Raw genomic sequence first — 16315 nt, forward strand, 5'->3', positions numbered from 1 at the left:
CCGAATGCAATGGATGATATCAAGGGAGGTGCAGGTGAATCTCTGTCTCATCTGAAAGGACTGTTTGGGTCCCTGGATGGAGATGATGGAGGTGGTTTAGGGGCAGGTGTTGCATCTATAGCAAGGGCAATGGAAATTTCCTGGGGTGGGAGCAGGATGGGTTGGGGAGGGAGAGGAGTGAACTAGGGAGTCACGGAGAGAGCGATCCCTGTGAAAGGTAGAAAGGGGAGGGGAAGGGAAGATATGCTTGGTGGTGGGGTCCCGTTGGAGATGGCGGAAGTGGCGGAGAATGATATGTTGGATACATAGGCTGGTAGGATGAAATGTGAGAACAAGGGAGACCCTATCCCTGTTGGGTCTGGGAGGGGTGGAGGTGAGAGAAGAGGTGCGGGAAATGGCAGAGCTACGTGTGCAAGCTCTCTCGAACGCAGTCAGGGGGAAGCCCCGGTTGGAAAAGAAATTGGACATCTAGGATGTCCTGAAGTGGAAAGCCTCATCATGGGAGCAGATGTGGTGGAGGTGGAGAAATTGAGAAAAAGGGATGGCGTCCTTATGAGAGACAGGGTGGAAGGAGTTGTAATTGAGGTAGCTGTGGGAGTCAGTGGGTTTGTAGAAGATGTTGGTGGATAAGGAATCTCCTGAGATGGAGATGGAAAGATCAAGGAAGGAGAGAGAGGTGTTAGATATAGTCTAAGTGAATTGGAGAGCAGGGTGAAAATTTGTGGCAATTTATGAAACTGTCGAGTTCCGCACAGGTACAAGAGGTGGTACCAGTGCAGTCATCGATAAAGTGGAGAAAGAGTTGAGGAATGGGGCCAGAGTAGGCTTGGAACAGAGACTGTTCAACATAGCCAACGAAGAGGCAGGCATAGCTGGGGCCCACGCAAGTGCCCATAGTACGCCCTTGGTCTGTAGAAAGTGAGAGCAATCAAAAGTGAAGTTGTTACGGGTGAGGACAAGTTCAGCCAGGCGGAGGAGAATGTTAGTGGAAGGGGACTAGTTCTGTCTCTGGTCAAGAAAGAAGCGGAGGGTGATGAGGCCGTCATGATGGGGAATGGAGGTATTTCAGGACTGGACATCCATGGTGAAGATGAGGTGTGCGTGCTGGAGAACTTAAGGCTATAGAAGAGTTGGAGAGTGTGTGATGTGTCATGGACGTAGGTGGGAAGGGATTGGACCAGGGGGTCAGGATAGTGTCCGGATATGAGGATACAAACTCCGTGGGGCAAGAGCATGCGGAGACAATAGGTCTGCTGGGACAGGCCTTCTTGTGGATTTTGGGGAGGAGATAGAAGCGGGCAGTAATAGGTTGCAGGACTATCATGTTGGTAGCTGTGGGTGGGGGGAGATCTCCCGAGGTGATGAGGTCAGTGAGGGTGAGGAAGATAATGTCTTGATGGTCCTTGGTGGGGTCATGGTTCAGGGGTAGGTAGGAGGAAGTGTCCAAGAGTTGGCACTCAGAGTTGTAGTACGTTCCATGTGAACGTAACTTGAAGAATTAAAATATCTCATCTTACCCTTGGTTCTATTGCCAGTTTTCTCAAATCTGTACCCTTTTTAAACCATCTGATGATAAAAATTTGTATAAATGTTGGTTTCTCAAATTAAATTTAGAAGAATACAAATGGTGCTTTGAGGCAAAGAGCTCTCGGGTAGATATCCTAAAATGAAGTATCTGAACACTACTGATATTGACCGTGTGATATTTTTGCTCTGGCCATGGCCATCATATAATTAAATGGGGCTGTGGCAAAAATATTTAGGATGCAGAAGAGGAGTGGCTTGTGTGGCCATCACCCTTGCAAATAACTGAGGAAAGAACTGTATGTTAGATCCAGTATAACCTTTAACATGGGTCTGGCAGCCCTATGTATCATGCAAGAATTGACTCACTGATTTCCAAAATCTCGAATTGTCAGGGATTTGTTAAAATTGAATTTTAAGTTTTGAAAGCATTCAAACTTTTGGCTCCTGGTAGCTCAGGTAATTACAGTCGTGAGTCAGTCAATTATATCGTCTAGGAACATTTCAGATTTAATCCCAGTTTATGAGACAGTTGATGACAGCATTGAAAGGCAAAATGCTTTTCAAAAACCTGCTGGAAATTTTGAAATAAAAATCAAAAATGCAGAAAATATTTATTGTGATGCTATTATTGGTGACCATCACTGAGACAATTAGATGCCTCTTTGGATGGAGAGATTAGCTGGATTCCCATTCCTAATGATCAGGAACATGGCCACCTTCCTGCAACAGTCCTGCCATCAAGAGGGAATCTGCAGCAGGACAGCTAACCATGTCTCCAGAGCATGTAACTGGGTGGAAGAACTCCAAAAGTGTCTTACTTCAAAATTTCCAGCCGGTTTTCAAAAAGTATTTTGCTTTGCAATGCTATCATCATGCTGACTGAGATCAACTGACTCATAAACTGGAATTAAATCTCAAATTTTCCTGGACTACATAAGTGACTAACTTACTATTGTAACTACCTGAGCTACCAGAAGACTTGTGTGCTTGAGAAAAATCGAGACCATCATAGATTAGTGGAGGTTAGTTCAGAGAAAGGCCACAAGCAACGCTGGATAATTACCCATTTGTGCCAGAAAATACCAACAATAGAGCAAAGTCAGGAAACTCAGAGCTCCACCCAGCCCCACTTCCACCCCCCCCCCACCCCCTCATCTCCACCTTCATAAGAAGGGGTTGACCACCAAGCCCCTTGATCCTGCTCCACTTTATAATGATATCGTGGCTGACCTGATTGTTGGCATCAACTCCACATTCCTACCATTTGCCTCACAAAATAAAAGAACATTGAAAATGATGCTTTTTTTTACCCATTTTTGCCCAGGCTTCCCTCAATGTTTTAGGCAGGATTACGAAAGGAAATCATTGGACATGAATGTATGTGTTCATGAATGAAAAGGCTACTTGGGCAAAATACAGGAGGCTAACTGAGGTTCTGACACTAAAACTACTGAGGATGCATCCTTCTGAAAGGAAGGCAAGCGAATGCAATAGATCGAGAAAGCAGAAAAAGAAGCTTCACCACTGATTGCAGTTGTACCATAGTTTGTGAACTGCTAGTTTTAATAATGATTAAGATAAAGCCTTCAGCAACATAGACTTAGATTCCATATAGCAGTAATTTTTATATCCTAATTTAAAGAAGAACAAGTTTTCTCAAAATGACACGTTTAATTTAATATTCTGCTATGTTGATTAATGTTATTTTCAGCCTTGTGATGCTCTTATTAAATCATGTCAATTTCATGTCAAAGATTGCAGTCACAAGTCACCAAAACCGCAGATAGGAATACTACAAATATGAATAATGAATGATGCAAAATTCTATATAGTGTAACACTCATATATGACACACAATTGAATTTCTAGGAAATAATGTTGGGGAACCAGTATCAGGGGCTTATTGCATAGGTTGTGAAGTCTGTGATTTTCCTTCAGAATTAATTGATCGCAATGATGCAGGCACGCACGTGATTCCCGGGGCTAACTCAGGCCACTTATATGGAAGCTAGACTTAACAAGGTATGTGTGGCCTGTTGTAGCACAACTGCCTGATCTGGAGTCTGGCACTGGAAGCTACCTAAATAAACCTTTGTATGATTCTCTTTTGGGTCCCCCCAATGCTCCAGTCACAACCTCCACATTATTTCCAGCAGATGTATAAGACCCTCACACCACCCACCCCTTTAATCTTCCCCGACCTCCACCACAACCCCTTGAGATCCTGGTTCATGACTGTTGTGGAAAACAGGATAGAATAGAAAGAATTTTAAAATATCTGGTTTTACAGAAATTGTGCATAGAATGGGGAAAAAAACTGAAAGCAAGGCATCAAAGGGAATCAAGTTTTTAAGAAGTTATTAACAGGCAGAAAAATGTTTACTGAGGTCACTCTGTCCCTCAACTATTCAGTTGGATATCAATTCATCTAAATCCTTGAATTCATTTTTGAGGCATAACCTGTTGCCCAGAACATGTGTTATCTCCAGTACACACATTACCATCAAATAGTTGTACATACTTTAATTTTCAGTGCTGGCTTCTTCTCAGTATAAGATTTCACATAATTAAGTTGTAAGTGCAGGCTTTTGGACTGAGACTTGGTTTTCTAATGATATTTAGTTCTATTCCCATCACATCTATTTGGTTGAAAACCTGAGTTTAATATTCAAAAGCACTCAAGTTGTCTGAGACACTCCTGTCCAGAGGTCAGAGGAAGTGAGCTTTGGAAGTAAGGATTTTAAGTTTAATGCAGTGCAGCACAGTGAGGGGTTTGGGTCAGTGAACACCAGTTGAATATTCATAGGTGCATTAAATAAATGTTACTGGAACTTTTTCTTGTATGGGGAAAGCAGTCCAAACTGTTTGAAGTACACCTGCCATTGGAACATTAAAGTTTCAATACTCCCACTCAGTAGGGACCTTCATGAATAAAACATTTGTTAGCCCGTCTCTTAATGAAGTATTAAATGCCCTTGTGGTACTAATGTATTTCAAGGCCTCTTATGAACTAATAATGGGCTGCATTTTCCTGAGAAATGCTTATTTGTGTCAGCCAGTTTGGAACAACAATGCAAATGCGTGACGCGCAAGTTCCAAGTTTCCTGACAGGTGCTCACCAGCGATTTTCTGTCTGCCCTCAGCATCATACTCCTCATCAAGTCCGATAGCAGAGTCCAAATGTATGAATATTTAATGTTCCCCCATGATCTCTGCAATCTCTTTTCTACAAGTTTTTCAGATTTCTTAATTAATTCTCTTTCCAATTGTGTTGTTGCAGTAAGGGTATGTGTAAACCAATCCAACCACACTTTTTGTCTCTTGTTATCTATTAACTTTATTCATACTCATTCTATTTTGTTTCTCTAGGCCAAGATCATTCATTCCAACTGTCCTTGTGTTATTCTTTATTATCAAGGCATATTACTTTTCCATTCTGTTTGTCCAATTCAAACATTGAGCACCCAGCAATATTTTGTTCCCTAGCTTTTCAATAACATCTCTGTAATAGCAATATGATCTCTATTTGTGACATCAGTTCACTCAGTTTGTCATGAATTCTTTGTGTATTCAGCAGAACATCTTTAACTTTATTTCCTTTCGAATTGACTTTGTTTATTGATGTACTATTACCATGAAATACTTGGCCTTGAAATTCACAGACAAAGAGCTGTTCTGTTTCAACACTACACATATGAAATTAGATTATTTTTCTAGAGTGGAATGCAATTACAATCACTTGCAAGTTGATTGTGTCACTCTGGAATTCACCTAGGCACTTCTGGGTATGATCACATTTGTATTCCAAGCACACACACTTAATGATCCACCTATCATCCAGCTGCCTCTGTCTCTAAACTCCACCCCTGCCCCTCCCATACCTGGCTCAATCTGCCCATCATCTTTGACCCCTCCCTCCGGTCCACCAATTGCCTCTGACCCCTGTCTAACCATTTCCTGCCTCTTCATACTGGCTACCTCCCCCCCCCCCCACCCCACCACACACACACACTCTTAGTACTGATGCAGAGTTCTGATCCGAAATGTCAGCAATTCCTTTCCCTCCACAGATGCTGTTCGACCTGCTGAGTTCCTCCAGTAGATAGTTGCTCCAGATTCCAGCAGCTGCAGTCTCTTGTGTCTGCACACATTGAAGTAACCTCCAGCAACACTCTGGCCATTGCTGGGGGAGTTGTCCAAATTGTTTGAGAAATGACTGTCTTTGGGCCCTCTTGGAACACTAAGATTTCAATAGTCCCACTTAACGAGGACACCCATGAACAACATAGTTTTTGGCCCAACACACACAAAATGCTGGAGGAACTCAACGGGTCAGGCAGCATCTATGGAGGGAAATGAACAGTCAATGTTTCGGGCCTCAACCCTTCGTCACGACTGACCCAGAAACATCGACTGTTCATTTCCCTCCATAGACGCTGCCTGACCTGCTGAGTTCCTACAGCATTGCTCCAGACTTACAGCATCTGCAGTCTCTCTTGTGTCACAGTTTTTGGCCCCAAAATGAACTAGTAGATGCTCCTGTGATACTAATGAACTTCTGGGCCCCTGTCCTTACCTTTCTCATTGTTCTTATTACTATCCAAATTGCTACCATGTTATGGAGTCATACACCTCAGAAACAGGCTCTTCAGCCCATCATGTTTAGGCCAACCATTTCGTACCCATCTGTATACAGTTCTGTCAAAGGGTCCTCAACCTGAAATGTCAGCTCTGTTTCTCCTCCTACAGATACGGCCTGACCTATTGAGTATTTCTAGCATCTCTGTTCTTTATTTTAGATTTCCAGCATCTGCAGATTTTTAAATTTTTTCTCCCATCTATGCTAATCCCATTTTCTAGCACTTGGCTTGTAGCCTCCTGCAGCTTGGTGATTTAATTGCTCGTCTAGGTACTTACTAAATTTTATGAGAGTCTCTGCCTTCAGCACTTCCCTCAGCAGTGAGCCCCAGATTCCCTCTGGGAGAAAAAAATCTTCCTCCGATCCCTTTTAAACCTTCTACCCTCAACCTTAAACCTACACCTTCTGGCTTTATACATTTCCCCATAGCAGAGGTGCATGATCAGATCAATTTTGTTTTCAAATCTACAATCTGACTTGAACCCTGACTGTCCCATAACCTTTCCTCCCATGCCACTGTTTGATCTATGCCTTTAACTAGTTAATTCAACCCCATACCAATTTGCATGTGCGTCACAAAAAAATCCAGGTTTATTATGCTCAAAGTTCTACTCGTTAATATGGTCCCCAACTCCTCATAATCTCTCATCTCAATCTTATTCCTATTCTCTCTATGTTGTTAGATCCAAGATGGACCACAATAACTGGATCCTCCCCCTACCATTTCAAGCCGTTCTCTGGCCCCAATGATATGTGGTTTATCCTGTCACCTTACAGGCAACACAGCCCTTGGGACTCACACTGGTGAGAACAGTACACACCCCCTAACTATACTGTCACTATCTGTACTACATTACTTTTCTCTCCCCATTTCTGAATCCTCTCCTGTACCACGGTAGCATGATCAGATTGGGCTTCCTACCCATGGTCTTAATCCAAATGCAAATGTTTCTCAATTGCCTCATATCACCTGGACAAGGTTAAAGACTGAGGCTTCTGAATCATTACATCCTATGTCCCCATACCCACCTGACTAGTAGTCACACCCTGTGACTATAACCACTGCCCAAAACCAGGCCCCAGCCTAACCCAAGCAATTTGATCATTTCTTGCATTAAACATTCCAGATAAGTTTTCACACTCTGATGCTTTGTAATGCCTCCAGCTCAACAGCTCTGAGCTGGATTTCGTCAAGATGAGAGCACTTATGACAGAAGAAATTGTTGGAGATCTCACTGGACTCCACGAACTATCACCTGCTGCTGCTGCAATACATCTACTCTGCCACCTTATCAAATTGTGCTTATTACATTCAATACTTAAAGTTTCTATTTGTTTACTTTTTTTTAGCTATTTAGTGTCGTGGCTAAGAGTTAATAAGTTAGTCTTGCTCTTAGTGTACAATTTTGTTTTGAAAAAAACAGGCTGACTTTCACTATGGACCAGAAACAGTGTAAAAGCTTATTGCCAAAACCACCAATTCCTCCTCTGCATTAAATTCCAACACTGGTCAATTCCTGACTTCACTACCATGTAGGAGTTGCACTCCATTCAAGTTCACTCTCTGCAATCACTTCTATCTAACAAGGAGAATCTGAATCATAATATATGATGAAAACAAACATGGAACAATTGCCTCAGATAGAAAAATAATTGTAAAGTTAATGCTAAACTTATTAAATAGAGAATACAAACAATTAGTAAAACATTTGATATTTTGTTTTCCAATACACCCTATGGAAAAGCAGGGTTACCATGTCTTCTTTCTAAAATGTCTGTTTTGATTAGCAGTCACAAATAGCTAGAAACCCTTTAAACATTCTTTCCTTCATTGCTCATTTTAAGGCAATTGCTATTTCTGAGTTCTTTATCAGAATGATAAATTGTCAGTGTAAGATATTAGTAAAATATATCCTGTGGCATAATAGAAATCTGGCACTTGTGTTTTGTGAAATTAACAATATCATTGAACTTGTCCATGATCTTTGAAATCAAATTTTCATCTATTCATATTTTTCTGTGATGGAAGAGCCTTCTGTGATGTGGTTTCTGTCATGCAAAATACTAAAGTATTTACTTAACGCATTTATGTTTTATATTCATATACTTGAGATAGACTTTGAATGACATTAACAATGCTCTGTATGCTACTTGTTGTTTTGTGGCTTTATCTAATACTATTTGCATTAAGCATCATTTTATAGGAGTTAGCTATAACTCCTAAAGTAGAGTGCTAAAAATATGCTTTTCTTACAAAAACAATTTAACAGTTCACTCCCCACCTCAGGACATTTCCTTGCATGTTTGTAAAGCAAAAGGCTTTGAAATTGGATTTCACTCTGTTTTGATGCATTAAGTGGGTACCTGGCTTTTCCTACGCAGCATGGGGCATCATTTAAAAACAAAATGATAAAATTGGAATATCTCAATGGAAGAAATTACTGTTGTGTTTTTCTCCCATTTAGAAGCATTAGAAGCTGACTTGTGCATGCAGCCGCCATCCCATTCGCCCCCTGCACACTGGGAAGCACTGTTAAACTGAATGCTCCACTACAGCCACGCAGACTTAGGGACGATGGGAGGTGGTGGGGGGAAGATGTGGTGTGGGGAGTGCAAGGTTGTAATAGGAGAAGGGGGAGTTGGGTTATTGAAGATTGCTTAAACAGTGCAGATTAAATGGGACCCCTTCCTATCGGCATTCCAATTCCACACTGTAACTGAGCAGTTCCATAACACCCATTGAGGTAGTAATTAATGCACAGTACCTTATACAGGAGAAGGTCGTTTGTCTCATTGTGTCCCTGCTGGCTCCCAAGGGAGCAGGCCTATTAGTCCCGTTCCCCTTGTCCCTATTTCTCAGTATCCCTGCAACTTATTTTCTCTTACATATGCCCATCAACTCCCCTTTGATTCTTTTTGCCATTAACCACACAAAGGAATAATATCCAGTTGCCACTTAAGTAAGGAGGATATCCTTTGGGATGAGGAAACCCATGCAGTCAGAGAGAACATGCAAGCTCTACAGGCACACCCGAAGTCAGGGTGGAACTGGGGTCCATGGTGCTGTGAGAAAGCAATACTAACTGCTGCCTTCTGTCCATCCACTTCTAGCTACCATCTATTATCAGTGCTGCCTGTCTGCAAATGGCAGCACAATGAAATCAGTGTGGAAGAGTCGATGAAGATAAAAACAGAGACCCTTTTATTCATGTGTGGTTCCTAATCCTTGCTCACCTGTAGATTAACAATGAAGAATGTAGCTTGAAACCTTTTGATCAAATTTCTGTCATTAAGTCAGAAACATGATCTACGCACGTTGATGAGGTCATCACATGTTCATCAAGTGTGACAGGGAAATGACACCCCACATTGGGATGAAACACATCAGAAAGGGTTCAGTCCAGTTTATCAAAGGGCAGGATTTATACTGGAAATGGATACAAACACTTCAAGACGTCCACAGAATCTTTTTTTTTTGCCTAACATGCATGTGAAAAAAACAGGCACACAAGTGATGTTTTCCTAATCCAATTTATTGTCTTCGCAAAATAAGAAATACCATTCCTTTCTGACCTGGACAGCTTCACCGTGGATGTCAACTATGCCTCTCACCTCTGAATATTTCAGAGAATTGATCTGACAGTTCAGTGCTGCACTGAGCAAGTGCTGCTGTGTTAATGCTGTGGGTGTTATTTCCCATCACAATATGAGCATACATACAATGACCTCATCAATGTGTGTAGTTCATGTTTCTGACTTAACGATAGAAATTTGATCAAAATATTGTGAGCTACATTCTTCATTGTTAATATCCAGGTAAACAAGGAGTATACCTTCTAGATGAGTCATTAAAACAACACTATTCCTGCTCTCTCAATTGGACATAAAAGATCCTATTTTGAAGATCATGGGAATTATCCCTGGTGGACTGGCCAATATTATTCCTCACTTAACATTACCAAAAGAGATTATTTGGTAATAATCACATTGCTATGTGCGGGATCTGACAAAATGCAACTTGGCTGCTGTGTTATCTGTAGTAGATCAATGACTACATTTCAAAAATTGCATTAAAGCTGCAAAGTACTTTGGGGTGGACTTGAAACGCATTACATGATTAGAAGTCTCTTTATTTGGAGAGCTTTAGTATCACGGTGTCCTGTCCTCTTGACTCAGTATGACAGCTCTTTCCAGTTCTACCATGAATACAAATCTTTCTTGTAGAGATATAACATCTATTCTGAAAATCTTCACCTTTTCACATTGTTGTAACATAAGAGAAGCAATCAATTAACTGTAAATTAGATGATGTATTTCAATTGGTGTCTTGATTTATGTGTAGAACTGTGACCTTACAAATGATAGAAGAGTTACATGCCTTAAGTAAATTGTGGGGCACTGATGTCACCTGAAAGCAGTCCTTTTATATTTTCAAGACAGAGAGAGATTGATTCTTGGTAGACAAAGAAGTGAAGGTTCTCATTTCAAAGGAATGCAGAGTTGAAGTTCCAGTGAAATCAGCCATTAACCTGTTGAATGGTGGGAGCAGGTCACAGGGGCCAAGTGAACCATTGCTACTCCTAATTTCTCCTAATAGTGTTTCGAAGCACTATAGTTTCAAGATTTTAGTTTTTTTCCATTTGTTGTGTCCTTGATCACTTTGTAAACCTTAAGTACCATATGTAGAGGTTCCTGAATGCTCAAACTGTAGGAAAAAAGTCAAATCATAAAGAATCAAATTGCACAAATTGAATAATCTGTCTTATTCTTGAAAGTGCATTGCTAGAACAATTGAGTTGAATGGCTAATTTTCCCCTGTTTTGACTTGCAGGTGTTTATAAGAATACTTGACAACAATGATAATGGTCCAGTGTTCTCTCAGCCAAGCTATGATGTGACCATCTCCGAGGACACTGCCGTGGATACTGAAATTCTGCATATTAAAGCTACTGACAAGGATGAGAAAAACAAGTTGACCTACTCTATTCACAGCAGTATAGATCCTATAAGCATGCGTAAATTTCAGCTTGACCAGAGTACAGGCAGGTTGAGCATAGCTGAAAAATTGGATCATGAAGCTCAGGCTCAGCATAGTTTGACTGTAATGGTGAGTGAGTGTTTGTTGGTCCACTTTCAGAATTTATCTGTGAGCAGGACAGCTCTGCATATCAAACTGAGATCCAGTTACAGCACTCCACTTGATTCCAGTAAACTTTCAACTGCTACTGCTTCTAAAGATAACCTTAAACTTTTGACTAGAAGCTTTGAGGATTTTAGGGTGTTAACTTTATCTATCTCATTTAACCATTATGTGCTGATTATGATTTATGCTGGAAGTAACTAACAGTCGTAACTGGGCGGGTGATTCAGATGAATGCCACCATATTCTTGTGATAAAGCTGTTCAGAGATGCATGGAGTGATAGGTTTGCACTCACTCTGCTGCTCTTGTCAGGACATTGATACGTTCCCCATGGTCAGCAGCAGGCTTTCCTGCCCAGTGGTTAACCAGCCTTTCATTCTTGTTGGTTGCCATGTGGGAAACTGAGTTTAATAATATAAAATACATTTGAAGCTGTGGGCTTTAATCTATTCCAAAGTCTGGCTTTCCCATTTTTCCAGCTTTTTTGATTGTTGATGGCCACATCTGCTCCCTCCTGAGTTCTCATAGATGTTGGTGTCCAAGTTCAGTTTTTGGAAAAACAATATGTTCTTTATAGTCTGAATGCTTTTCATCAGCAGTTAACTATAAATTCAGATTCTTGGCTCTGCAGCAGCCTATGGTCCAGGAGCCAGTTTAGTTTCATAAATTATTTTGCTGTTAAGCAATCAAGTATGATTTCTATTGTCCTTATGTTAGTAAAATTGTTTCCCTACACCCAAGATATTTGTCATTTTGAGCTGAAAGTCATTCTTCCTAAGTCAAGCCACTTATAACCAATACTGACAAGCATTGGCACACAGCTTTAGATGTAACTGCAGTGAAAATATTTTGGTGATTTGTTGATTCCATTTCTTTTGAAACTGTCTTCTTCCTGCCTGGTTTTATCCACAGTTAATATGAGTCTTCCACAGCGGTAATGCCTTGTACCCCAAAAACACTCACTTGTCCAATATAATACATATTATAAACAGTATACAGGCCATCCCTGGGTACCTAACGGGTTCCACTTCTACGGACATCTGTTAGTCAATTTTGTCCATAAGATGGAAAATACATAAAGATCACTTGATATGGTAACCATAGCTCCATAGTAGCGTAATGAATGGCATCAAAAGCACATAAGACTGATTTAAAAAAAAGAACAGTTATTAAAATTGAAGACAAAGGAAACTCGTTCTGCTGTCCCTAGGGATGACTGTAGGAATGGATGTCAGACTTTTGAATTTAATAATATTATGGGAGCTCTTTCGTATGTTGGGGTGTCCGTAATTTGGGTGTTCTTAAGCTGGGGATGGCCTGTACATCTATTCAGCAATTAAAGAAAAATACTATTGTTTGCTCAAAGAATTCAATAGCCATAGAAGTGTTAAGACATGATAATTGCTCCATAAGGTTGCTACTTGCAGAGCCAGCTGGTTTTTATTGCAATTTTGCTACAAGTAAAATAATGTCAGAACAGTCTAAGAGAGAATGATAAATCCTTCACTAAATAATATCGAGATTAGTATGATTTATCGTTTAAAAAATCCATTCAAATTCCCCTATAAATGTAAATATTAAACAGCTTTTACCCTGAATACCAGAATTATGAAAGCATGCATCTAAGAGCAAGAATTGACAGTATCCATCCTTTTTTACAGCTCTTGCAGTTCTGTGTTCTTTTCCATTTAGAAATGGCCTACCAAGCTTTATCTAGCCCATATATAAAGGAACCACAAACAAAACTGTTAATCAAATACTTTGCTAGTGCAAGAAACAAGCACAAATATAAAAACTGTTACGAACTATACTCTATGGGGATTATGCTTAAAAATGTAAGCAAAGTGATCATTCTTTGGTCTAGAAGAATTTGATCAGAAATAAAGCAAGTATTTATTTCAGACAAGATATCAGCAAAATTGGTCAACCAATTTGCTAAAGATTCCTATCCTGGCCATTATTCCACCCTGTTCCCTTTATTTGCTGAGATCAGCAATGCTAAACGTTTTTCTGCCCATTATATTTCAGCCTCTGTATCTTAGTCATTACAGAAACTACCATTGCTACAACATTGCTCTTGTCTCAGTCACTGCCAATATTCTTTCATTCCTTTCATCTCCTCTAGGCTCATCTTCTCAGTTCCTTTACCAGTCTCCTCCAATCTTCAAGAACTACAACTGATACAAAATTGTATCCTAATTACAACATTCAGTCACTTGAATTGCATGGCATTGTTAGCTCTGATACTGCAGGTGCATTGAATGTCAAACCTGCATACTTATTTACAAATTCCTCCCTACCTGTACACTCCACCACACTCAATGCCTTTCAATGTCCATGCTTTCTTCTCCATGCCTCATTGCTCCCTGGATCCCTCAAATGCCTCTCAAATTTCCATTGGCTTGATTGTGCCTTTTGTCATACTTGCACCTGTTGTGAAGAAAATGACCTAGTACTTGCAGGGACTGTCTTGCAATTTGACAGTGACCAATATGGTCAGAGAGTTTTCAAAAGATATTTAACCGTCTTCAGTTATAATGCACTAATCATAATGCAAAGGCATGATCTGAGACAATGACTGCCCAGATTGGGCAGACAGTTGGCTCTTCTTGCTTGTTATATTCCAACTTTCTTAAATTGAATTGTATGTCAAAATTAGCATCCAGGCAGCTCGTATCTCCCTCCTCTACTCCAAGTTCCTCTGTGCCCCTCTTATGGTAATTTTGTCTGTATCACATTGTTTCATTGAACACTTATAACTCAGTTGCTTCAGTTTCAAAGGTGTCGTACAATCGAATAATTAATCATGGCTAATGGGATATCATAAATTAGCTATTACCTGGCTAAATTAGCTTTATCCTTGTACTCCATTTTTTTTAACCTTTTGTCCTTTTAGGTTAAATATTTGCTGCTGACTTCACAGTTCAACTGCTAAAGTAAAACTTACGTGAACCCTATAAAACTTTGGAAATACATTACTTCTTAAAGTGTGTGATTAAATCTTTGATATCCCTCTCTGACAACAGTTTTGTGGTCCCTTAAGTTCTCTGTTTAGGCAACATAATACTTTATTTGTTTTCTTTTCCTGTTCCCGGTTATCAATTCTTTCATGTTTGGTTCTCTTGAAAACTAAAATTATTTTATTGACCCTTTCTTTGCTACGTATTTGTAATTACTTTATGGTAGGGATGGAAATGGACAGCTTATCAGTCTTTAATCTTGTGAACAGTATCTGATCGGCAACTGTCTTCTTATTCTTTTCTTCATGGCTTAAAACCTAAAAGTTTTTCGGTTAGCTGGCAGACTTACTTTTCAGAGCATTGTTATCTAAACTACATACGTTTTCTTAGAAATCTTATGCTGGGATATATGTTTTACTATAGTTTTCTGAATGCATTCATTGCCAAGTAATATAGTATTAAATACTCTGAACTTAAAATTAATCATTATTGATCTATGCATGGCACTAAGACTGTCAATTAAATTGCAGTTAATGGGTACATTAGCGCAAAAGGAAATTAGCATTTTGGCAAAATGCACATTTTTAAAGCTAAAAATCAATTGCACTACTCATATTTTTCCATCTTGGATCCAGCAGCTGACACAGCTGTATATCCTGATTGCACATTGGTAATCTGCTGGGTCCTAAAATCCACTTCACAGAACTGTTTTAACTTGGCTTTCATGTGTGTCTCAAAGGCCATCAGGTTAAATGTCTAATTTCTTTTAACCTACTCTAATGAAAATGTTCTAGTGACATGTATAATTTAAAATTGCCAGTTAATCACCTTTAACTTGTAGAATGAATGTATTCATTTTAATTGCTGTCCTTAATTTTTTTTTGAGAAGAAATAGAACAAGACTGACAGAGGGACAGAGGTGGGGGTGCGGGCTCCTACATGGTTTTGGGTGAAGCCATCTGCATGATTCAATGTCTTTGAGCTGTGAGAAACAAAAGGTGCCAGATGCATTAGGCTGTATAAACTTCAGTTTTGTTTCCCAATCCCACCCTTCTCCCTACCATGACCTCCCCCTGAGGCTGTATCTCAGCAGTTCAGTCTCAGCCAAGGAAATCTATTGTTACTAAAATCAGTCCTATATAGAAACTAGGAGTGTTTGTGACTGAAACAACCCATTACACTCTGAGTATTTGGTTTCACATTGAAGCCAAACCCCAAAGACTGGAGAGGGGAAGACGGAGAGAAAAAGAGAACGAGAACTGCAAAGGGAAACATGAGGATTTGTACTGAAGGCTCGACCTCACTGAGATACGGAGTCCGGATCAGAGTCATGGACAGTTCTATTGACTGAAGGCTGCAAGTTGGTTTCAACTGTTGGCAGTTCTTTGGGTGCAGACTTGGACCCAGCACCAGGTTTGGGGTAATTCCCTTGGTACTAGATCTGCAACTCACTCTGGATCTGGGAATGAATTAGAGCAAACCACGTTGGATCAGCTGAAGCTGGCTCCAAATAGATCACCACCACCCAAAGCCGATGGAGAGCAAGTAACAGTCAAAATTAGGTCTTGCCCAGGCTCACTTCCAGATCCTTGTTCTTTCCCCTGAGCTCTTTACTCCTCTATATAAAACCATAGGTGACAAGCTTAGCGGTAAGTATAATCAAGCTATATTAAATGGGACCATGCTGTGGTGAAGGAAATCCGGATGCAAGACGTCAGAGGTGGAGGACTGGAGGCACAGAGTTGTAGGTCTGGAGGAGGTTGCCTAGATAGGGACGGGCAAGTCATCATTTTGAATTCCTTTACTTAACTGATGAGAATTTTAAATGGTATAATTAAAACTTACAAAGGCAAGCTGTCTAAATAGCACTGAAAATATTGGTATTCTGTTCAACAATGCAACTAATGCCATGATAAGCTTGCAAATAATGTTTTTAATCATGATTAATTTTTTTAATTGCTCCACATTTCTACATTATACCCAGCATTTTAGTATCGACAAAGCAAATCAACAGAGTTTATTCTAACACATTGTGGCTCACAATTTG

The 16315-nt window shown here is 40.1% G+C and overlaps 1 protein-coding gene across 1 annotated transcript in view; it reads left to right on the forward strand.

The window, feature by feature from the left end:
- LOC127576094 (protocadherin Fat 3-like) overlaps positions 1-16315 on the forward strand; it is a 554951-nt gene that overhangs the window by 415125 nt on the left and 123511 nt on the right. The window contains exon 10 of the mRNA XM_052026479.1: positions 10998-11273. Within this exon, the coding sequence (XP_051882439.1) occupies positions 10998-11273 (276 nt within the window). The remainder of the gene's footprint in view (positions 1-10997; positions 11274-16315) is intronic.

Source organism: Pristis pectinata, chromosome 11 (genome assembly GCF_009764475.1).
Source record: "Pristis pectinata isolate sPriPec2 chromosome 11, sPriPec2.1.pri, whole genome shotgun sequence".
Classification (NCBI taxonomy): domain Eukaryota; kingdom Metazoa; phylum Chordata; class Chondrichthyes; order Rhinopristiformes; family Pristidae; genus Pristis; species Pristis pectinata.